The sequence below is a fragment of the Buteo buteo genome, chromosome Z, assembly GCF_964188355.1.
Source record: "Buteo buteo chromosome Z, bButBut1.hap1.1, whole genome shotgun sequence".
NCBI lineage: Eukaryota > Metazoa > Chordata > Aves > Accipitriformes > Accipitridae > Buteo > Buteo buteo.
The window spans coordinates 44,158,761-44,183,636 of NC_134204.1; the positions used below are offsets into that span (position 1 = coordinate 44,158,761).

A 24,876-nucleotide genomic window follows, 5' to 3' on the forward strand; every position below is an offset into this window, starting at 1 on the left:
ATAAACCCTCAAGAGGTTAACCTCATCCTCTTAAGCTTCACACACTACAATCCCAGAGATAGCTGGCAACCACAGCCAAAAGAAAAAATAATCCCACATCTTGCTAATCCTTTAGCCATCACCTCATGCAACAGTGGAGAGGCCTCTCGGAGGCCTACAACTCAATCTGTCTCAAGAGTACTGTCAATCCAAAAGATACATATTTCACAAAACTATTAGCAACCCACCACAAAAGGCAAAATAAGACATACCTGGCTACTCAGTGGTACACTAATATCGTGCATCTAAAATGCAATGCTAAAAGATTCCAGCTTGCTGCTTATATTTCCTATTCAGATATTTGCCTGTTCTACACATAAAACTACCTAGTTTATTAATTTGAAAGTAAATCTAACAAATTTTGCATTGTTTACATCTAGACATATCTATTTAACTGTCCCTTATACTTCCTAGCATGAACTTTGAGTACCTTTGCTCTCTCAAAAAAAACCCAAACAAACAAACCGCCCTTCAAGTTAAACCATGATAATCTACCTAATTCTTTCATACCATGATCTGGATCCTCCCTTAACCCCAAATGTGGACACTGTCTGCAGCTGCAGGAATGCCAAGGAGTTAACAGGTGCACTTATCTTCTTAAGTCTAAGTTTTCTGTTTTGTGTATTATTTATCAAGCAAAATTGCAGCTTCATTCAACTTTAGTACAACAAATACTAAATGATGTAGTTTAAAAATATTGGGAAGGAGGTTGTTTAGCTGCTCTGCTACCCCATAGCTGAAGTTAAAGCCTTCAAGTACATGCAGAAAAAGTATAAAGTCAGAAGTATGACTGTTAATAACGAAATATCATGCACAGTTCTTTCCTGAAGTAAGAATTTTTAATCAACACAGAGGATTAGCACTGCCTAGAAGCTCACCAAGTCCAACTACATAACTTTTTTTTTTTAAAAAAAATATGTCAATTCATTCATTCTCTTTTGTACATGCTTAACATATACAGATTCCAAAGCCTGTCTTTTGACTGCATGGCTAAATTCTCTGAAAAATCTCAGTCCCATGAGACTACAAGTCCCTATCCTCACAGTCTGTCCTCTAATAAGCTTTCACCTTTTCAGCTGGAAATAAAAAAAAAATATAAAATAAACATAGTTCAAAATCATCTTGTATTTCAAAAGTTGTTCCCACTAATTAAAGGCTCTGTTCCCTTCCAGAATTCACATATGTCCCAGCAGCAACAGGAAATGCTCTAACTCAGCCAAGCCAATTGGGAAACTCTTGAATCATCCAGTGTCAAGAAACAATGGCCCGTAAAGACAGAAAGGAAGGAGGGGAAAAAAGTCAAACCCCAACAAAAATGCTGATTTTAATCTAATCAGGAGAAACTACGCAAGTGAACATCAGCTAGGAAAATTAAACTTTCCTTCCAACCTCAAAATTTATTGTACATAAGTATCCTTGGTAGTATGACGCCAGAGGTTACTCAATTGCATCTTCTGCTGTTACAGATTGCTCCAGCATATTTGCATTTTGAAAAGAAGTTTCATGATCTTTCACGTTCATGATAGATGTCTAAACCGTTAAATTACTATTTCTTTTCTTATCTTGAAAGACACTGCACTTTAGCAGCATGGCCCTTCCATTGTTCTTTACACTAAGTCGGGTCCCTGAACAATACTGACAGCTGCTATCAAACTGGGCTGTGCTCACTCTCTGTGCAGCTGCCGCTTGTAGAAACAGACAGGCTTCTGATGTGTCCTCCCCTCTGGGGAGAGGGTTTGACACACTGCGTGCTCAGTGAGGGGGAGCAAAGGTCCACTGAATTGTCAACCCAATTTTATGCTATTCAGATTTTCCAGGATGCACACCGTCCCTTTCAAACAAAATCAAGCATATGTCAGAGCATGAAACTTATTGTGTGGCACAAGATAATTATTGATCATATAAGACTGTAAAAGATCACTGTGACATACATCTAATTTTACCATTATGTATATGCATGCGTCTACATGGTCAAATAAACTTTGTGCCCAACATGTTCATTTCCTCATTTACAGTTTTGGATTTGTACGGCATCACTCAGAAGTCTTTCAGAAGACACAGGCAAGTATCTCTTCTGGTGAATCCTAGATAATTTTAAAACAAAAAAGGTGGAGCCTTCTATTCCTGCTTCCAAAGAGCTCCCTCCTCCCCCCCAAAAAAAAAGGGTTCTTAATTGCATGTGGTACTTGTAGATCCTATTGCTTTTAAAAGACTATATTGTGCAGACTTTAAAAAGAGGTACATAAGCTTGAGATAGCAAAATTTGGTTTGCCTAAGTAGCATTACCCTAAGTCCAGCAAGAATGTTTTAGAATATATTTTAATACATAATTCCATTTACTGCACAAAATATTCTTTAAAAATAGTTCATTAAAAAGGGTTTTCCATTCCATTTTCATCCTAAAGAAGTAATTCATTTTAAAAAATGCAAGAAAGTACAGTTCTCTAATCTTTTCTAATCAAACACCACAAATATACATGTGCTGTATTTCAAAGATCAAATCAGGTATTCACAAAGTAATTCATTACGCAAGCAAAGCATAGAGGAGATTGTGACAAATACAGACGTAATTATGTGGGTTTCTAAGATGTGATTAGCAAATCAACTAAGTAACAGTCAAAATTTGATATGAAGGGAAAAAAACAGCGCAGATTTGAAGGGGGGGGTATGTTTATGCAAAGCTAAACTGTCAAGTGTAATAAAGCAGCCTGAATAAAATTTAAGCTGAAAATCCACTGAAGCTCCCCATTTCAGGAAGGAAAAAGCTATTAAAAGGAAATGAAGGTCACCCTCCCAGTTTATTTCACCTAATTGACTGCCAATAGCTTACCACAGGCAAACCGACTGTAGATCTGCAATTGAGAAACTGATGAAAGGAGAGTTTTCAAGCTGACGCTCATTCTTTTAATCCTCCCTCACTCTTTTTTTTTTTTTTTCCATCTCCAGTTGGGATGTAATTTTAAGCACAGATGGATTAACTGGTTCCATTGTCTGTAGACGTCATTGGACTATGGCACTGTTAATCCGTACAGCAGCATGTCTAATTATCATTACAAAGTGTCTGAGGGAACTATAAAGACCAGCAGGGCATCTTCTCACAAGCAATTAACATAAATTGATAAATGAGTAATTTGAATCCGCTCAAAGCGCTCACATATGAATAAAATCAAAAAGGACGGGTTCTTGTTTCGGCTACTTCTTTCACTTAGTCTGGAAGGGCAGAAAACATGAGAAATATTCTAGACTTAGTGGCAGGGGAAATGAACTCATGCAGTGGAAGGAATGTATGGTTCAGAAAGTTCATTAATACAAAGCAAATGACTTGTGACTGACAACCAGTCACAAGCAAGTAGTATTAACTTATTTCAGCATATTTAGCAGCACATACTTGGTGAAAGGCTATTAGAACACTGTGTCAGACAATTAATACTACTTCAAAAGCAAGTGAAATTTCTCTTCAGTAGCTTGCAAATTTAAAATTCATGAAAGATTCACAAGAAAGGGAAAGAAAGAAGAATGAATACTTGTACAGGCTCCAAAGAATTCAAGTGTCACAAAAAGCATGAGGCAAAGGTAACTAGATCAACTGACATACAAAACCTACAAACAAACAAGCAACTCTCCTAATCATTGTGTTTCTTCCTGGAAAAGTTTTGTTATGCACAGCATTGCTGCTCAAAACTATTAACTTTATCCCTGCTAAAATCTGTGTCAATCAAGGCAAACACTTCAGCAACACTGGCCATCAAAACAGCTTTAGGTATCAAAACATTAAGCTTATTTTAAAAATAACAAAGCAGTAAGATATGAAAGCAAGTTATACACACTGTAGGAGGTAGACCTGGAAGGCCACGTACCCCGATGATGGCATTCAGTTCGGCCATGGTCACTTGTTTGGCACGTTCTACAGCTTGGGCCACTTGCTGCTGATGCTGTTAAGAGAAGAAGGGGCATGGGGAGGAATTTGTGTTAAGGCATTGACCACATCAAGTCAAACCAGGATCACAAACACCTGAATAACCAGGTTGTCTGAAGAAGCTCAGGCTACCTATTGCAAGACACCTTAAGCAGGTAAAAGGTAACAGTGCCCTATTCCTCACCTGTTCAAGAGCAAACAAAAGCCCTGAAGGCAGCCAGCTCATCTCCTCCCCCATGCCACTTCAATATTAATTTTCTGGCAAATGAATAATCAGTTTCTAATTGAGTTGACAGGACGATAATGTCAACTTCACACTAGTGTCAATTTTAACATTTATATACTCTGCCCACACAGCAAAACCTACTGAAATTTCAAACAGGGAAGAAGTGCTTCACTGAACTCAACAAGAATTACAAATAGTCTTTGTAAACTGTAGAGTTTGAAAAGGCATATCCAAAATAACAGGTTTCAAAATGTAACAGCAGCTGCCCACAATATGTTACAATTGCAGTCATTCAGACCAGATGCAGGTTTGTAACCTTACACAGTGTTTTGCATCTGAGCTAACCACTCACCTTTTGCACTAAAATTTGATACACATTATGTAGACAAGATAAGCATGCTTATTTCACTAGATTCACGTTTGACAACTGAATATCAAATAGGCAATCACCATGATTAGAAATGAAAGCATTTTGTTGCATTGGTAATATTTTACAGACTCCCACTCTCCTCAGGCAATGAACGAGGCTGAGCCATTGTCACTAGTTTGAACTCAGATTTGTTAGACCAAATTAGCAGGGGGTTTGCGCACTTCAGCTATAACAGATGTTCCTTACACTTGTGTATTGTGATAAAATTAACATCTTAAAACTAGCTAATTTGCAAACAGAAAAGCAACATAATTGCACTTTAACAGCTGAACAGTTTTACTTACTTCCTGAGACAAAAATGGGATGACTTGTGCACAAATTGTATTCAATCTCTTGGCGATTTCTGTCTATAGAGGAAAAGTATTTTGATTAAAACTGTGGTTTAGGTTTGTTGCCATGTATTAACTAGTGTACAGGATTATATTAAGTTCACGCGATGACGAAAGTAACAAAAAATCCACATCTTCATACTACTGCAAATATAAATAGTTAATATATAAGCCCAGATGAGGACAGTGATCTAGTTAGCTACTCTAGGACATCTGCTATGTCTAAAGCACCTAATCTGTATATACATTTAGGCACAAATCTGGTCCTTGTACATAGCTCATTAACAAGTAAAGCATTTTTGAAATCCATTAAGTCCAAGATAAAGCCTTTTAAAAGGTAGATTTATTATTACTCAAATTATCAAGCAGCACAACATGAAGGTAACAGGCATGGAAGAAAAATGTTTCTTTCATGATCAATTTTATCTGCCTATTAGAAAGGTAAAATTAGTTTTGCTGACAGAAACACACCATCAGAAGTACAAAAGAAATACCAAAACAGAAGCAAGGCTGAATGGAGACAAGAGGTACAGACTTCTAAAACATCCATATTGAGAGAGAATTAAAATAATGCAGACAAGAAAAAGAATCAGATCAGAAAATGTGACAGTCAATAACAGCAAATTAGTGAAACCATGAGTAACAGGAGAACAATAAGGCTAGGAACCAGCAGAGAACAGAACAATCCTTCACTGAAAACAGCAGAGAAGACAGCAGGACAAAGTCTTTGAGTCCCACTTTTCAACAGCTTTATATATCTCCCACTTTCATATCTCCTACTTTTGGTATGTCAACTTGAACACAGGATTTCTGGTGGGGTACAGGGATCTTTTTCTCTCACTACCCGTGCTTACAGGTTTTCAGACCTATGCATTTGCCCACCGTTCAGAACCACTATTATAATTAACCCTCAAGGTTCTTGCACAACTCCTACAGTTTTCCTTATAAAAATCTCCCACAGCCACTGTAGCACACTTGCACAAAACCAAAATCAGCATCCAGATGTGAACCCAGTCTACATAAAAGACACTCTGAACAGCTCTTGACAGTCTCTGTCATATCATTAATCCATACAGATGCTTCTGGGGGGGGGGGGGGGACGGGTATTTTAAGACGAAAGAAACAAGAGATCCCTGCTGAGAATCATTAGGCCTTCCATAAAATGGCATGCATAAACCTGAGCAAAGATAAACTCTTTCAAAGAAGTCAGGTGGAAACATTGCTAACTCATCTGCCGAGACCTTCCCTTAGCCCTCCCATCATCCTGAGTTTTTTAGTAAGACACTGCAATGTGCTGATCCTTATACATCAGTCGAGCAGTAATTAGGATACAAAGGCCATTCTCCGGTTTTATGTCTCAACAGACAGTGGTTTGGGATCTAAGTACAAGTGGCAAGCTTTAACACTGCTCTCTCCACCTCTGACAGACGTAGGGAAAATATTTGATAGCATTGAGACTTGTAAAACACCATGTCTCTCTGACGTAAGCTGAAGTACTCCCCCTGATGAAAGTGTGGCATTTGACACATCCACCCTAAAGTTTTGCAGAGACAAGAGTCTCCAAAGCCATTCTGCAATGTTTTCTTCCTAAGACAAAAGGCTTCCCCTTAAGTAAGGGCACTGAAGTGACAGTTGCTTTACAGCAAACCTTACCCCCCTGAAACAAGAGGAACGGATCTCTATTCTCAATAGAAACAGCTACCATTTCAACAGTACCACAGCGGTCTGTTTCTGATTTGTTTGGGCCACAATCATAAAATACCCATCATTCTGTGTGTGGCCTTTAGTACTGGTATTACATACATAACAGCAAAGGCAAAAGAAGGAAGTTACCAGCTTAACTATTATCAGTTATCAGACTTAACTATTGCCAAATCTGTTGGTACTTTCAGTGTCTGTTAACAAGGAACAGAAACTACATGATTGTGAGAATCCATGTACTAAAGGGCATTTTTTCACACACCTCGTACGTCTCTCCAGAAACCAAGGTATGCCAGCTATGGAAAGAAAGTCTGTTAGACAGCAATCCGTTTGGCTGACGTTTAGCTAAAATGTTTAGGGTCCAAGAAGTTAGTTGCCCTAGACCAATGGGATTACCTTTGTTTTCAGTACAGAAGCCAGGATGAATCATAGCAGGTGATAAGAAGGGAAAGAAAAAAGTAAAGAAACTCATCTGGTTTCTACTGGAAAGTTCTTTGGCCTGTATGGCCTACACAAAAGTCTCCCTATTCTGTAATACTGAGGTAAATATCCTTATTGTAGCTGTAAGAAAAAAAAAAATCAATTTTCAGTAGAGTGTCTAAAACACGCAAGTTGTCCACGTCATTGGGTTTTCCTGCACAAGTCCCAAATATCTGAGCTTCACTGCAATAACATAGCATACCGGATGGCACAGAGTAAGACAAGAGAATGCAACATCATGCAGTAATTACCAGTCTCGACGCAGGTCAATTAGGTTTCTTTAAGTTTTTATTTCCTTTCTAAAAAAGCGGGGGCAAAATCAACTTTCCCCCTTTCCTAGTCAGTCTTATTTTAAAATTGTCTCAGTACTATCATACCTGACTTAATATCAGAACTGAAAAAAAAATATATCTGAGTTTGTCTTTACCAAAGGAGGGTATTACTGATGATCATATATGAAAAGCATCCTTAATATTCATCCACAGTGCTAGGTAAACTTAAATGTGTATGCCATAAATGAGTTTATTTTGAGATTTCTTACTGCCAGTTACAAATGCCACTTAAGAGACATTTATACTGAAAGGAAACTGAAGAAGACTATTCTATACTTCATAACAAAAGTCTGCTTACATTTAAAGGGCAGTTTGCCTCCTAGCACTATTTCCTACATGCTATTAAATAAAGGACTTAAAATTATTTATCCACTATGAGACTTCATACATCTCCTGTTTGCTGCCCTCAAATGTTTAGTAAAAACTATTCTTATTCACAAACATGTTAAAAAAATTTTTTTGTTCTCTATCAAGTTGTGAAAGTTAGGTTTTCATGCACAATTCACCTAATCTTGCCCATTAGGAGTTGCAAAAGTTTGTTTTCAAAATTGAGAAAAAGGAATGTTCATTAAATATAAATCTACCTGGTCAAGGGGCAATGTACATTCACATTTCAAGGTGAAATATCTTTGAGTATGTATGCGCGTGTCCATGTATATAAATATTCATTCTTGAAAGAAAAACCTTTTTTGAAGGAGTCTAGGAGAGCTTCGTTAATCAAGACTAGACATCAGTAACTGGTGGCATTCGGGTAAGCTGTATATTCCACGTTCGGGGCTCATGCATTTGAAATTCTTAAAAGAAAGGTACTTATCAGTTACTTCTAGAGGCCTCCCAATATAACATAGCTATTCTGTAACTGCTGATCTTGAGACACGTAGGGCAGTCAGAAGAATGAGTAAACAAAATTTTGCAGAAAGCTGCTTGAGCATAGACAAACACAACTAATTGCCCATGTTATTTGGCTCCTTGGTAAAGCAGACTGTAGAAACCTGCATCTCTCATGAAAGCCCTCCTAGCTCTATGGCAGCTCTTAGCAAAGCATCTCAAGTGCCCTTAATTGTTTGTGTTCTTAATGCAGAGACTCTTGAATACATTCATTTTTAATAGAGGACTTGAGTGTGGGGCCCATCAAAGAATGACAAAACTACATCATTCACTGGTTCTTGCTGTTGTAATGATTTTCTTTTGATTTATTTGCAAGTGACAAGCTTGTCAGACCCCTGACTGAAGTGCTACCCTCCTTTCTGAAGTATCATTAAAAATTAACATGAAGGAATTCAGCTGCATTTTTTAAAATTAAGTTGAGCTGATGGATTTTTTTCTTCACTCATGCAATTTTTTTGCCTCCATACCATCTAATTAAGGACTTAAATGTTTTGACCTAACCATTGCCAAACTCAAGTGTTTGTACTTAAGCTTGTTTCTTGCTAAAGTGAATTCTTAACATAATGACAAAGAACAAAGCAGCCAGACTAGTTACTAAATATAACATTCATTTAAATTCAGTCATTTTACAAAGCAGTTAAGAAAGAGCTTGTATATACAATTGTAATTTTTTTTCCTTCTGCATTGTTAAAAAAAAGTATTGAAGTGTTTTCCTCTACAGTAGTCTGTTCCAGATCATTTTGCATTTTGACAGCACATACTTTCCAAAGCACCATGTAAAATATCATACCTAAATCAACATGATTTCTTAAACAACTACAGATTTTTGCACTGGAATGAAAAGAAGGAAGTATAACACAAGTATCCAAACCCTAACTGTATTTCTCACCACACTTAACACCCATGTGTATTTTATCACTAATGCTGGAAGCCCAAGCCTACGGGACCCACTGTCACTTCTGAGTGAAGAACACAACCTTCCTCTGAGAGGAATTAGTTAATTGCCTTTCAGCTTCAGAGGTTTCAACAAGAAGAATTTTGGGTTTGCTCCAACCAGTGTGTACCATACATGTCCTAAAAGTGACTTTAGCTATAGCATCCATGGTGATCTAAAGCAAAAATTAAATCTTACAACACATTATTTCTAACAATCAGTTGTATTGTGACAACTGCTCTGTTATTAGTGCTGAAACTCCTTACAGCTGTCCAGATCTACCTTTACAAAACAATGCTCAGCTAAAAATGTCCACTGTATGTCAGAAGCTTGTTAATCTTTCTTGCAAACTGCACTTCCTATATCACAAAGTTAGATCAGTGTTTGAAAGCACTCTATCACCCCTTCTTAAGGACAGGCTTATGTATTCTCATTTATTACATTTTTATTTACTTCAGTTATTTCAACCTAATTTTGAGAATCACATTTGTCATTAGATTGGGAAGAATATAGCTTAGGAACAACATGATTAAAAGTAAAGCAGGAAAACCCAAAGTTCTGATGATACCAAAAAAAGCATGGCCTAATCCATTCCTTTAAAGCAAAAGCATCAGAGAATCAGCCTTCAAAGCACAGAAAAGAATATACTGTCAAAACACATTCACAAAAGCTTTATAAGGTAATTCTTAAGTACTCTGCCTCCACTTACACTTTCAACACATAGAAAGCCAAGTACAACACTGAACTTCTGTAAGAACAAAATGGACTTCCTGCCATTTACAGCATGTAACACAGTAATCTACTAGGGAGTAAAGGTCAATGTTGCACTTTTGGTCATTACTGAATCATTTGAGATTATCTGTGGTGGGGATGAGAAGAAAATCGAAGGCTATGAGAATGCTGTGAATGGCTTGACCTCAGACCAATTTTCATCTCCATCTGTCTAACAGACATGTGGGCAAAAGCCCTCTTTATGGAATATGCTTGACTATTATTTTAATCCCTGTTGAAGCCAGAAATCAGTTAGATACATTTCAAAAGTCCTTGGGTAAGAAACTGCATGTGTATATTTTAGTCATGAGCTAAAGTTTAGTACCCATCTAGTATTTTCATTTTTCCAGCAGAATCACTGAAACAAGCACCACACTTAAAAAATGTAGCCTTTATTCATGATTGTCTTCGAAGATCTCAACAAAAAGCACACATATTCACAGAGCAATTACAGAAAAAAAACCCAAAAACATTTCACTGTGCTTAGCTCTCTGCATACTTTGTTAGAACTTTGCTACAGAAAGACTCAAGTACTTCCAAAAATTTGTTGTTAAGAATTCAGGGAGTGAGGTGTAATTAAATCTCAAAACTTAAATATTCAAAAGCGTCATATGATTAAGGCTAGCATTCTATGAACTTTGCTGTTCATGAGTTATTGAATCCATGTTGAGCATTGAGATATGCATATATTATTAATGTCCTTTTATTTAAAACGAATAGAGTACAATCTGTTTTGGCAATGTCTGCAAAACGGAAAAAAAAAAAAAGATGCAACAAGCCATTTAAAAGTTTAGGCCCCCATAGTATATCAATGTCAAACAACAGCGTGTCAAGCTAAGATTCAATTCAGGTAAGTGTCAGTGCCAAATTTTCTTGTTCCCAGACGTGCTTTAAGATTATTTTATTGCTTAAAATTTAATTTGTTCCAACTCGCATCTCCATGACAACGTTGGCTAACCCTGCAAATCATTTGGGTAATTGGATATCTTATCTTTCTATTGCTCTCAAATCGAATGATTCTGCTAGAACTGCAGCAGCCAATCAAATTTACAGGCCTCCTGAGTAATAGACTCGCACTAGAACTGCAGCAGCCAATCAAATTTACAGGCCTCCTGAGTAATAGACTCGCACAAGTAGCCACATTCATCTCCCCTTTACTGCCGTATTAACCACCCTGCGACAAACTGTGGAAGTTGGCCTTCAAACTCTATTTTAAATTATAAACACTGTCATTACTAATATTCTCACCAATAAGAGGGGGTGGGAAGGTTTATTCTCAACAGATACTTGAAATTCAATCTGACAAGCAGCAATGGGTAGCGTTCATTTCAGTGACAGGAACAATCTCTGTATTTTGGGCGTAAACTGTCAGTTTAAAGTGACATACCATTAACAAATACAGCTTTCCCTGTGCCCCACATTTGTACTACTCATTTTAATTGTGAGGTCAGCCACCCACATGATGATGATATTAAAACCGCAGAAGACTGGCATGAAAAATCTTTAGCTATTAAAAAAACCAAAACACCACCATATTGCAAGTGGGAGTGGGGAGAGGAAGAAGTCACAGAAATATTACCAGAATAAAAACTCAGAATGATAAAGCCATAGAATGCTAGGTAGTTTCCAAAGTGAAATTAGTATTTTTTTTTAATTCAGTACCTAACCTACATTTATCTGAATCCTCTTAGATGTCATTTTAAATTACAGAAAGGTCATGCTAATTTAAACATAAGCTCCATATGATGCACAAGTCAACAGCTACACTTGCCAAACATCTACTACAGGTTTGGACTTTGTTCAACTGTAAAGTGAAGTGTCTGGATAAATTTCAGATGTCTAATTTCAATGCTTTCTATAATAATAGAGAGAGGCTGCTGTGTTGCTCTCAATGAACTACTGTATGCAACTGCCCACCCCAATTGCAGCTGTAAATCCTGTTGAAACAAAGCCAACTGGCAACAAAGAAGCTGTTGTCAGGATGTTAAAGTGCTCCTTTCACACATCTTTACTATGCCAAGACTCTTCTTAAACTTGGCTAAACAGGACAGTTATCACATTTCTCCTTTAATCCAACTTCAGCCCATCTTGCTCAAGCACTCACAACTACAAAAGGTGTGTTTATACAAATTTTAGTTCCACAGCTTAGTTTCTGTGCCTAAGCTAACCCTCAATACACACATATGTATTTAAATCTCTGAAGTGAGCACACAGCTTTATCTTACTTTCAAGTTGTTTTCCAGCAAACTCAGTTCCCACTTTTATTTAGATTCCAGGAGATGCTGAGCGAGTCAGAGGCTGACTCCAATCCAGAAGAGGTCTTGCCACCTTTGTTTCCAGAGGCACGCTTTCTTTGAACAGTGCTGGAGACATTTGGACTTGTCCAACATCAACTAATTAGTCAAGCATAAGACATTACCATAGGAGGACAGAAAGGGACAGTGTAGTAGACCACCAGGTCAATGATTTAACTAGGGTCACAAGAGGCATCTATGAGGTAGCAGAGCAGCCCAAAGTACCAGCAGAACCAGAGCAGAGGTTTTAGGGGGGAAACAATAAGGTATCAGATGACCTCCCTTCTTCCCACAGGACTGCACCCTTATGTGCTCTTATGGTACTCTAGCAGAAGCACAGTCTCCAAAATTACCCAGCATGCTTTGCATTATTAGTCCTAAGGACATTAAGAACTTAATCTACTCTGGACAACTGAGCAACACTACACTATACAAGAACAAAGAGGAGACAAAAAGAAGACAAAAAGAAAGGAGGCATAAAAAAGCAGTATATTTGTAACTGCTACACCCCTATCAGAAGAGAGCCCTGTTGGCTTTTCATTTAGTTCAGGACACTGTTCGCAACTATCAGAATTATCTACCACACAGGATTTGAAAGAAAGGTGAAGGTAATGGAGATTTTTCACTACATGGGAAAAAGGTTTGGAAAACTTTGAGCAAAACTTTGGGAACATGTCAATAAGTTTCTTCCCCATGTTATTATTTTTTTTATATATGTATTCTGTTGCTCACAGAATAGGAAAAACTAGTAAAGATACCATCTAGATTACATTCTAATAGGGAAGAACTGATTGAAACTGTCCAAATAGAAACTAATTTGATTGAGACTGACAATCACTGCAGAGTTTATAATCACTGGAACAGGAAGGAAGAATTAAAAAAAACAGTAAGACTTCAGGAAAGCAAATGCCAACTGCTAAGATCAGCTTTACAGGACCTGTTACTGGGGGAGGGAGACAAAATGGCATTATGGAGAGCTGACATTTTCTTTATGAAACAATATAAGGCCATGGATGACAGTTAATACATCTGAGAATGGAAGAGGAAGGAACAGAGGAAAGAGGGAAGGGATGGAATTGTGCCAAGAGACTAAATCCCAAATTCTTAACTGACTTCATACAAACAGGAAAGTGTACAGGAAGTGGAAGCTAGGTCAGGTTGTGTCAGTATGAACACAAACAGCACAAGGACTTATTTTTTGTAACTATGTACCACTGGTAAGCAACAGGTAAAGCAAAGCTACTGCTCTACAGCTTGGAATACTCAGAGAACAGAAAAAAAAAAGTTCAATCCCCTTAACTAGAAAAGGAAAGATACAGTCAAGGGGCACTGAGAAGGCCAGAAAATCTGTACTTTTTCTCATTCCTCCTAACTATACAAGAATCATTACCAACCACATAATTAATATAAATTACTAGTTACACAAGGTGCACACTGTAGCTTAAATAGGAAAGGAACAGGTCAGAGTGTTCCCAAGTAAAACATCTCCAAATTGAGTAGGCCTGAAGAAATAAAAAGAGCACAATAGTGAAGACTGAGCAGCTAGTAGACACCTTGCAGAACCTGCAAATGTCGAGTGGATAGGAAACTATGAAAGGATAGTGCCAAACAGACAGAAAACAGCAGATGGAGGAGCAAAGACACTCCAGCTTGATTACTATTCCTTAAGTTTGGGGCATTAAAAAGCCTCATATCCGTAAACATCTAGGTTAAACAGGGATATAAATCACAACTTGGAAGTATTTTTCAGCAGTAAACAATATCAGAACTATGCAATGTCCAAAAAGGTAAAAGTAATTATGGCTAAGAAAGGCGGATGATGCCAACGCCTTCACTAAGAATTTGACACTCGTAGCACTATTAGGAGCAACACAAACAGCCACCTAAAACTTCACAGGAACAAGTACAAAACTGCTTTATGATTAAACCATGTATAAATACATCCCTCTCTTCTGCAAATTAAGTTCTGCATGCATGATAGGTTCAGTATTTTTCAGTATTTCTCACTAACAAGCATAAAGATCTCTTCATTTGCCCTAATCCTTAATTTGCAGAGAGCTTCAAGCTGAGAAGGACAGAATATGCTGGAGAATAGCTTCAGAATTCACTTTGCAGTGAATAGAAAAATGGACTACAAAGGAAAAAGAAGGATAGGGATAAATAGGGATAAAGGACCATAGCACGCCTAGACAGGAACATAAAGGAGAAGGAAATAATGGGCCAGGAAGGAATCTCTCAGTCACAGCAGATCAGAAGTTGAACATAAGTCAATAGCATGCTGTTGCAAAAAAGGCTGCCACCACAGTAAGCCGTACGCCAAGTAAACCTTCTATGCTACTCAGCACGGCATTTCCTCTCCTGGAGTACTGCACTTATTTCAGGCACTGTACTTCAGCTGGGCAACAACATTCAGAGAATGAACATGAGACTGTAGAGATATACAAAACAGTTCTGGAAGGCAGAGGAATGATCTGCTCTCCCTATCCAGGGTGAAGAAAACACATAGTAAAGAGCTGAAGCTGCAACAGAAAACATTGAAATTTAACTGAAGAAGCACTTCAACAGCAAGGACATAAAAGCACTCTGCTACCTAGAGAGCTTGTGAGTCACCACTGCTGCTAAGTCTTTGCTAAGATAGGACAAGCACCCTATCAGCAATGATACTGGTATAGCTGACCCTGCTAGGACACAGGGAGGTACTAGGTACTTTCCAGTGCTGTGTTCTACAGTTCATATTTCAGTTTAAAGAAACAGCCTAAGAGCTTCCCTGTTAATCAAAGATTTTGTGTTTGCTTAACTGGCAATTTATGCCCATCACTTGAGGCCACAGACAGCTAGCTCTCTGCAAAGTAACGGCTGGAAACCTTATAACCAGTTACAAAAATAGAAGTGCAGAATGACCTTACACCCAAACTCACACATGAAGAGCAGCGATAAATGTTTCAGCTTTTTTTTTTTTTAACCAAAACAAAAATACCTCTGTTGTAAACGGAAACTGTTGTTGCAACCCTGCAAAACAATGATCTTTCTATTAGTTATATTTCCCCAAGAAATTGTGGGTGTTTCATCCCCTCCCACCAGAGATTTAATTCAGACTTCTACATTTAAAAAAGTTGAGATCATCATACTGTGAAGCAGAGAGCACACACAGATCATAAAAAACACTCAGTTTCAGATGTCCTTTCCTTTTCTTGACCTAACAAAAGCAGGTTTCCTCATAGACTTAATACCTAATTAAGATGCAGCTGAACAAGCATACCCATTCTTGCTTCCCTACTCCAAAACTGAACGCTATCTTTTTGTTTTTGCTTGCTAATCCATAGAAGCCTTTAAAATGGCACAAATAGATGCAGCAGCATTTTGTTCTCTAAATCAATTTTATCCTCAGCCATCAACTAGATGTTCCAGCACAGAGAAAGAACAGTCCTTCCCTTCTAATTCAAAAATCCATACTACCATTGCCCTTGCAAACTGCTAAACAAGCAGTATCGGCAATTCACTTGTGTTCTGTAATATATTTACTGCAAATCCCAAGGGCTTGCCACCTAATGCAGTTTTCTATTGTGTCTGTTCTTGTCAATACACTGACTGGTCACCTTACAAGTAAGTTGCTTTGACCGACTGTTTACACAAACAACAAAAAGCTTCAAGAAGAATAAAAAAGAGACTGAACAGAAAAGAAAAAAAAAAAAAAAAAGAACATCCATGCTGCTAGGGGAGGGGGACCAAAAGAAAAAAAAAGAAAAAAAAAGAAAACAACCCCCAACCCCAAAAGACACCCCTACACCGAAACACAAATTAACCTCAGTTTGCTGGTTTGTTATCACATAGCCAAAAAGGCTAGTTAGCTCTTCAGATCACCTAAGAAGTACAAAATAATTCCAGATAAGCAGCCCTGACACAAAGCTTACCCAACACCCCTCAAAGAACTTTAATCTGTAATTTAATTATCTGTGCTAATTTGTTCACACATCTGAAGAACATAAAGAAAAGGTGAGAGCAGCTCAGCCAATCCCCAATTAGAGATCAAAATCTTCTTAAACACTGTGCAATTTATCATTAGCCACAGAATACTATTATCATTATAAAAGTTCAGTGAAACCAAACCAATGAATTTCCTCAACTGTTTTCCCCATACTAGAAAAGGTCTTTTATAACAACTAGGCTTGCTTACAACTAAAATAATACTCAACATTTACAAACTTAAAATACTACTACCCTATGAAACAACACTATAAACCTTTTCCTATTCCAATTTCACTTAAACATACTGTGATTATTGTTCCAAGTGAGAAATTTCAACATTATTTCTATTTGTTTATATGACTCTTGACACAGCAACAGGGTGGCCTGGTTTTTCTAAGTACTAAAGTGCATCTTTTAAGAGACAACCTCAGGAAATAACTGATTTTTAATCCTAGTCAGATTTAAACTAGAATTCAGTTAAGAATAAACTCAAGTTCAGCAAGCTCTAATCCACTCTTCAATCATTTCCAGCACTATGCCATAACCAGGGCACCAGCTGAGTTTCATAGGAGCCTTTACTGCAATCTGTTTTATGAATATATTCAGCAATACAGCCTGGAAAATACAGCCAGCAGTGGGTAAGAAAGCTTGCTCCATAAGAGAATTCATTCAAAGTAAAAACAATGGCTGAAGAACTGCAAAGAGACCTTACAAGTCTAAGTGGGTAATCAAAAGAGTTTTATATAAACAAAATTTACACACACTGGGAGTAGCTATCCCTAGCCTTAATGTAAAATGATGGCTCCTGAGCTTACAATCATTGTTCATGAGGAAGAACTCTAATGTGAAAGGGGACTCCAGCAGTTCAGCATTTCATGGCAGCCAAAAGAGAAATCAGATATTGGAAACTTTACTAAAAGAGGGGGAGGGGAGGGGAGGGGAGGGGAAGGGGAAGGGGAAGGGGAAGGGGAAGGGGAAGGGGAAGGGGAAGGGGAAGGGGAAGGGGAAGGGGAAGGGGAAGGGGAAGGGGAAGGGGAAGGGGAAGGGGAAGGGGAAGGGGAAGGGGAAGGGGAAGGGGAAGGGGAAGGGGAAGGGGAAGGGGAAGGGGAAGGGGAAGGGGAAGGGGAAGGGGAAGGGGAAGGGGAAGGGGAAGGGGAAGGGGAAGGGGAAGGGGAAGGGGAAGGGGAAGGGGAAGGGGAAGGGGAAGGGGAAGGGGAAGGGGAAGGGGAAGGGGAAGGGGAAGGGGAAGGGGAAGGGGAAGGGGAAGGGGAAGGGGAAGGGGAAGGGGAAGGGGAAGGGGAAGGGGAAGGGGAAGGGGAAGGGGAAGGGGAAGGGGAAGGGGAAGGGGAAGGGGAAGGGGAAGGGGAAGGGGAAGGGGAAGGGGAAGGGGAAGGGGAAGGGGAAGGGGAGGGAAGGGAAGGGACAACACACCAAACATCCAGAAAACAGAATTATGTGATATTATAAACCTCTGGTTCACCTACACCCTGAGAACTGCACGTATTTCTAGTCCCTTCATTTCAACAGGCTAAATTAAAAATGAAAAAGGTTGAGGGAAAAAGCAAGGAAGATGATCAAAGAAAGCTACACAACTGTGTAGGCTGGGACTGCCCAACCTGAAAAGGAGTTGACACAGATGGGTTACGACAGAGACATAAAGTTTTGAGTGCATTGAAAAAACAGCTAGGCATCAACGACTTGTCTATTCTGAGAACTAGGGGCTATCAAATAAAGATAGCAGAAGCCAGGTTCAAAACAAACAGAGGCTGGTTTTTGTCCTACACCTGGGACAACCTCCTCCCCACATCAGCAATGCCAGGGTAGAAACACACTAGAAAGCAGTTTTGCAGAAGAGGACATGGGTGTTCTGGAGGACAAGTTGAATACACATCAGCCCCACACCTTTGTGCTAATGAAGGTTACACCTCATACTAGGATGCAATAGTATGACTGTAACCAGCTAGCTGATTAAAATAAATTGTTCTACTTTCTGTTCCCCTCATTTGGCAAGAAGGAAGATGTTGCCAAAATGGAGCAAGTCACTAAGTGACACTAGTAAAATGATCAGGGAATCTGAGAACACAATGTATGAGGAAGTAGTTAGATTTGTTTAGTTTCAAGAAGAGGAAGATTAATGGGAGAGGAGATCTGATTGTTGTCAAAGAGGTGATTATGACTAAGCCAGACTCTTCTTAGAGGTGCAGAGCAGAAGAACAAAAGGCAGGCAATGGTCACCAGTGCTGAAAGGCAAGTCCATGTCAGTGAAGGAAAAAATTTTTCAGAACAAGGGTGGGTCAAACACTGGAAAGTGTTGCCCAGAGATGTCATGCAAGATTACCTCCACAAAATACTTAAGATGGAAATTCAATACTTGCAAAAGCACAGGTTGCAAGTTCAGGTTGAACATGGCACCAACTTGCAAGTACTTTAAAAGCCATGGCCTACAAGTAATCATAAGGACTGAGTTGTTAAATGAGCTACTTTTGACAAATATATGCTGAAAAATCAGGAATTCTCCCTGTCAGCTGTTGGTTTTCACCTTTCTAAAAGAACTATAAAAGCAACTACTATTGGTCAAATAGCTACATTCAGAGTCCAACTAAGAAGTGTGATGCAAAAGACAAAAACAGTAGTGTTTGACATAATTTCCATTAGATATCCCTAAATCTTACCTGAAGCAGAAAGATAAACTCATTAGTTCTGCTCAAAGCTGTTATTTTTGAAATAACAGTACTGCACAGTCTTCTGATAAGCGCCAGTTAACCTAAAATTGTTTTTAAGGGCTTTTACTGTATGCCAATGGTGACCTACTGTCAAACCTAGAAGATCTATCAAACCTATCTTCAAACCTATCCTACTATCAAATCTATCTTCTATTTTGCACAGGGGACACAACGCAGTTTTACTGCTTTGCTACAAACACTTCAGTGGTGGAGTAGGGTGGGAGGAAAGGCAACTCAAATGTTCAGCTTGATTTGGTATAACAACCAGCAGAAGGAGGAAAAGCATTAAGCTTTTTCCATGGAATCTGTTGTGACAGAAGGCTACTGCGCATTCACAAAGCATCTTCCCTCTTACTCTTCTCCCTGCCTCAAAAAGTACCAGGACATTTTTTTTGCCCACTTGAACCAATCCATAAAGTACATCAACAGACATTTGGCAACAAAAGTTCCAGCAATGCAAGGGAAGTTTAACAACATTGGCGGAAGGAAGGCATTTATTCTCTCCCTACACAGCTCTGTGAGGAACCTGGAATCTAGCAGACCAAGTCTAAAATGGGAGATGATCAGGCAGTATCTAACATACGTACAGTGTTTACACTGTGGCATACTTTTGGATTAAGTAGTATACAGAGTTGACATAATAGATGGTATCTGACAATATGGTTATCTAAAAGCCGCATGGAGACACACTTCACACAATGCCCTGAATCTGTCAGGTAACTCCTTCACAATAATGCTGGCCTCAAGCTCGAATGTGGTTCAAAAGTCAAGAAAGTTCATCATTACTCTAGTCTTTCCTCCCCATTCAAACTGGCAACTCTAGTTGTGGTTGAAATGGCTGCATTGGTGATACAACTGTGCTAATTTAAAAACCCAGTATTTGTACAATAAGTACAATTTTTTGAGTGAAAAATATTATGTCCCAATCAACCATACCACTTTCTCTTTTAAATAAAAATAGGTTTTGCATGTCTTATGTAGCAGTGCCAAGTGTAAAATGCTCTTGAAACACTCACTGCACACCACCAAAACCTTAAGGATTCATGAAGTTTTTTGTTCCAATAATTAAAATGCAAGCAGGAAAAAAAGAAAAAAAGAATTAATTTGTCTTTAAATCCTCTTCAACAGCACAGCCATCCTACTCAGCAGCTGTAGAGAGCTAACTAAGCTCCTTAATTCTCTTCTATTTAACCCACTCCTGAAGACTGATGTTATAATGAGATACCAGTAGAAGATTCTGTCCTTTGCCATAGAGCACTGGAAATGATTCCACAAAACAGTCGAGGCTAAACCAGACATTTAACTCTTGTACAACTGGTTAACATAATGTAGTTTGGGAGTTTCTATACTTTTCTACAAGGGGCAAGGCACTGAATGACTGGTCTGCCTCCAGGCAGGTCACAGAGATCACAATAACCCACCCAAAGAGAAGGAAACCTAGCTGTCACTGTGGGGATAGCAGAAATCCACATAACTGTAGTAGTTTATATAGTCTGTCAGATGGTTCAGCAGTGATGAATTTTTCTTTCTTTGGCTGCCTGCCACTGAACAAAAGCTAATCTTGCACCTAAACAATCTAGGCATTAAACGCACAGGAAGCCTTATCTTCTGACTTATGACATAAGATGACAGAGCGAGCTTGTGAAAATAAAGAGGTCCTGCCCTAACAGTCAAGGGCAGCAACCCTTTAAGTACAGTGACATTTTTAACACCCAACCAACTCTACATCTTGGCACTAGCAGTTGATGCATCTGCTTTGCCAGCCACAGATGTCACAGTGGGGAAAATCTGTCTTGGACAGTATAACACGGAAGAGAAACTTAAGACCTCACAAAATGTCCTTATTCGTTCTGTCTTCTTGACACATGTGAAAACAGTATCTGAATCAAGTGCTTCTATCCTAAATGAATCCTCAGGTGATTGTTTCTGTTTCAGGTATGCAAAACTTAGTAGCTGTTCACCTTAAAATAATTTCTCTGAAAACAGTGTAAGAATCCACACACAACACCCTCTTAAGAACTAACCTTTGAAATTCTTAAAAAAAAATAAAAATAAGAAAAAATAAAAAACCACACAGACACAAGACACAAAAAAACCCAACAAACAAACAAACCCACAAACCAGCCACAAATGTGCCAAAAAAAGATTATTTCCTGACCACTGTTCAGCCAGCAGGTTGAAATGCAGCAGCAGCACCTCGATTTAAGCACACAGTTATGCAATTAAACACTGCAAAGTGTGAAAGCTAAAGTTGTGAAGGAAGCCTTACTGTGGCCATTTCTGGACTCAGATGCAACATATTCAAGTGGAAAGCTCTGCGGTACAGCTGTTTGTGTACAAGAAGTTCACCTCAACTGAGTTCATTTATAGCAACTTTCAAGTCCTGACTTTGTTTTAGTCAAATTATAATAGATTACCAAGTTAAATGAAGAGAGAAGTGCTGATGCAACTGTATCAGTACCAGAAGTCGACCCTTTCATATGCAGGCAAACTGCAACTATTTCATTTTATCAAAGTGACTCTACCTTAACAGTGATGTATGCACCGCGCTGCGTAAACACTGCTGCAGTTTAATTTTTTGGTTTTTTTCAATCAGCAGCCCAAGCACTCTGAAGGGCTTCACACAGAGTGACTGCAGCATCCACATAAGAGGCAGGCCTTAAAAATGTTAAATCTTGTTCAGTGGAAGTTTCCCCATCACTGCATTTTTCAGTAACAAAGATGTTGTCAGAAATGACAATTTTTCGTGTCCCCTGATGATGCCGTGCTAGCATTTGGTTATAAGCCATAAAGCAGGAATAATTTCAGCCTGTCAGGAGTCTAGCTAATGCCCAGTTTCCCCCTAGAGAGAATTCCTGTCAAATGTAATGAGAGCTCCAAAGGCCCTCTCTACAACATAATGAGCACTTAGGCCATGCTGGTGATCAGCCAGCAAAAAGCATCAATTTGAGCCTGGCTACACCCTTGGGGCTAGACGTCACCAGTTTTAATAAGAATTATGATTACTATCTGCCAAAAGCCTCCTCAGAACTTATCGTTAGCGGTGGAAATTCAGAAGAATGTCATTGGTAGGTTTCTTTGTTTCCTGTAATCTAAGACCACGTACACACCAAACTGTAACACCATTTGGCATCCTCATTGCAAGCACCTAAATCAAGAGTCTTTAACATCAAGGTGCTACCACTATCAGAAATTAGAAATACTTAACATGTAAAAGCATAGTATCTGAGACTCATATCCAGGGAAATATATTTATGCCTTCAAAAGCATATTCTTTTCTTAAGACAATACACAGAGCAAGTGTGCTCTACTCTCCCTGGCTAGAACTGACACAGGTATAATGCTCTGTCACAAATCTTAAAAGCTTCCGAAGTATCACTGCCTACTGGGTATGTAATTATAGTTGCCATACATACAGAACATTAAACCCTTGCGATACACAGATGTTAAGGTCAAAATGGAAACCTCAGTTCTGACACTCTTTAATCTTGTGGGCTTAATTGATTTTATCTAAAGTTAATTCCTAGTACATTTACTGAAGTCACACATTCCCTTCACATATCTTCTGAAAACAAGATCCATTTTGCACCAAATGAGGCTCCTATACGGATGTTGGCTTCCTCACAGGTTAGTATGCCAAAAAATGTTGTTTAGGAGAAGGAAAAAAAAAAAAAAACAAAAAACAAACAAACACCAAGCAAACAAACAAACAAAAAAACCACAAGGAAGAAGTCTCCAAATCACAAGCCCTGGAAAAGTCACCTCACAGAAAAACTGACACTCTGCTAAAAGACAAGAAAGAAGACGACGAATGCAGCTATAGTACAGAACCAAATCAAACACTACTCTAGTTGTTCTATCTACCTATTTGGTGCATTACTTTAGAAAAAAATGAGGTTGTCATAATAGTTCTTTGTTTACCAACGCTTTGGATTCAAAGAAGTGTACCTCTAAAAAACCAAGAGAATACCTACCCAGCTTTGCAGACAGAAGGTTATCATGGAATTACAGTATTGCCTCATCAAATGTAATATTTTTAGGGGAAAACAAAAGAAAAAAATAATCAAAGAGTTCAGAGTTACAAAAGCAAAATTCAACTCTGCAATTCACTTGCTTAATGAAAGTCTTTGAATACACCGAAGATCCGAAGCCTGAACTAATCAATTTCTTCGCTGTGCCCTAGCCGGTCAGCCATGCTCTTTAATTTAATGAAACAAGAGTTTTAGATGAAATAGCACATACACATCAAGAAGGAATTGTATTGTTGCACTTTGAAATGTGTCCAACTGTGCAACTTCATCTAATGATAATTTTTTTTAGGAGGCCATCGATTTCTGAAAGACTTATTGTACCAGCATCTTGATGAAAAAGTGAATGTCAGCATATCTACAGAATACTTACACCCTGCCATTAATGCTTTATTTGGCAGACAATGACTACTCAATTGAGGGTCCTCCGGGCTGAGCTATCATTTAGCTTTTCTTCTCTTATGAGGTCCTTAGTGTCTTGTTCCAGTTCAATACTCTTTTTATTCACCATTATAGGGGCTATAAGTGTGAATTTTATGGGAACTGGCAAACTCATAGTCATAACTAGAGCTTTCCAAGTCACTAATCTTCTCATGCCTTTAAATGGCAAGGATTTGAGCAACTATCACTACATAGGCTACACACACACAAGACCAGTTCTACATATCAAAGGCTCTACCACTAACAAAATAAAACCACATAATGCACTGAATTACATTTTTGAAACCACAGACACAAGACCTTTCTATTTTTGTCAACGTCTTTCAGGACCAGTACCAAGAAAGCCTTGTCGCTCAACCTAATCTATACGTCATCTGACAGCAGGTAGGCAAAGGTTTACTAATCACAGCCTATTGATTCAGACACATGATACAGTTATGCAAACATAAACAGAACAGCTACATTTAAATGCATTAGACAGACTGCAGATTTTGTGGTTTAGAAAACAAGATGCCTTACCTGTTTGTGCATTTCAATGTTTAATCCATACGACATTTCATAATACTGCAAATAAAGGAGCATACATTATTTTCTTGTGGTGGCTTACGTTGTATTAGGCGATATTTACTGAAATAAAGAAAAACCACAGATACTTACCATCACATAGTGCCTCTGCATTTCTGTCTTTTCGCTTGCCAGTTTCTCACATTCCAATTTAAGGCTACAAAATAGATCACACTTTAATGTAACTTATGTAATTTGTTTTGACATCTACCCACTTTATTTGTATTTTGACAGTAGCAGCTAATTAAAAAAAAACCTCATAAACTAACATGCAGATACAGAGAGCAAGACTAATTCATACTTTAAATACAAAGGCCAAACAGGAAATTTAAGAGGTATTTCATGGGTGCTGTATGAGACCCAAACTGTTTCCAGAAGCCAAATGTATCCAATCTTTATACTTTGACAAAGACCTGCTATGAAGTGCTACAACTTTCAAGCTGTAAGAGGATCTGAATTTCTCCAAAGCACTTCTCAGTAGTAAAATAGAGGTATTTCTCTGCATAGGACATTTAGTAAATTACTGCCAAGTAACACCACTCATGTTTACAATTACAACTTAAGGTTAAGAATTATAGACATGCTCAAGTACACCGTAGCTCATGTTATCTTGCCCACAGCTTGAAAGTCAGTAACTTTGACTATTACTTAAGAGCAAATTTTTTTTCTATTTTCATTTTCATAAATGAAAAGAAGTTGTATTTGGCACTTGCATATCTCATCACTAACAACAGTGTAATCCTGACCATTTTCACTGAGGGCAAATGCCTCAACATTCCCTTTTGTTCTCTGGCAAACTGATTTTTTTTTTTTT

General features: G+C 38.4%; 1 protein-coding gene across 3 annotated transcripts in view; it reads right to left on the reverse strand.

The window, feature by feature from the left end:
- TLE1 (TLE family member 1, transcriptional corepressor) overlaps positions 1 to 24,876 on the reverse strand; it is a 76,900-nt gene that overhangs the window by 48,626 nt on the left and 3,398 nt on the right. For 2 of the 3 annotated variants that reach the window (XM_075020655.1, XM_075020654.1), the window contains exons 3-6: positions 24,156 to 24,219; positions 24,018 to 24,062; positions 4,896 to 4,958; positions 3,897 to 3,971 (exon numbers count right to left, since the gene is read on the reverse strand). In XM_075020655.1, the coding sequence (XP_074876756.1) occupies positions 3,897 to 3,971; positions 4,896 to 4,958; positions 24,018 to 24,062; positions 24,156 to 24,219 (247 nt within the window). Of the gene's footprint in view, positions 1 to 3,866; positions 3,972 to 4,895; positions 4,959 to 24,017; positions 24,063 to 24,155; positions 24,220 to 24,876 lie in introns of all 3 variants that reach the window. The other variant, XM_075020653.1, reaches the window with a different exon arrangement.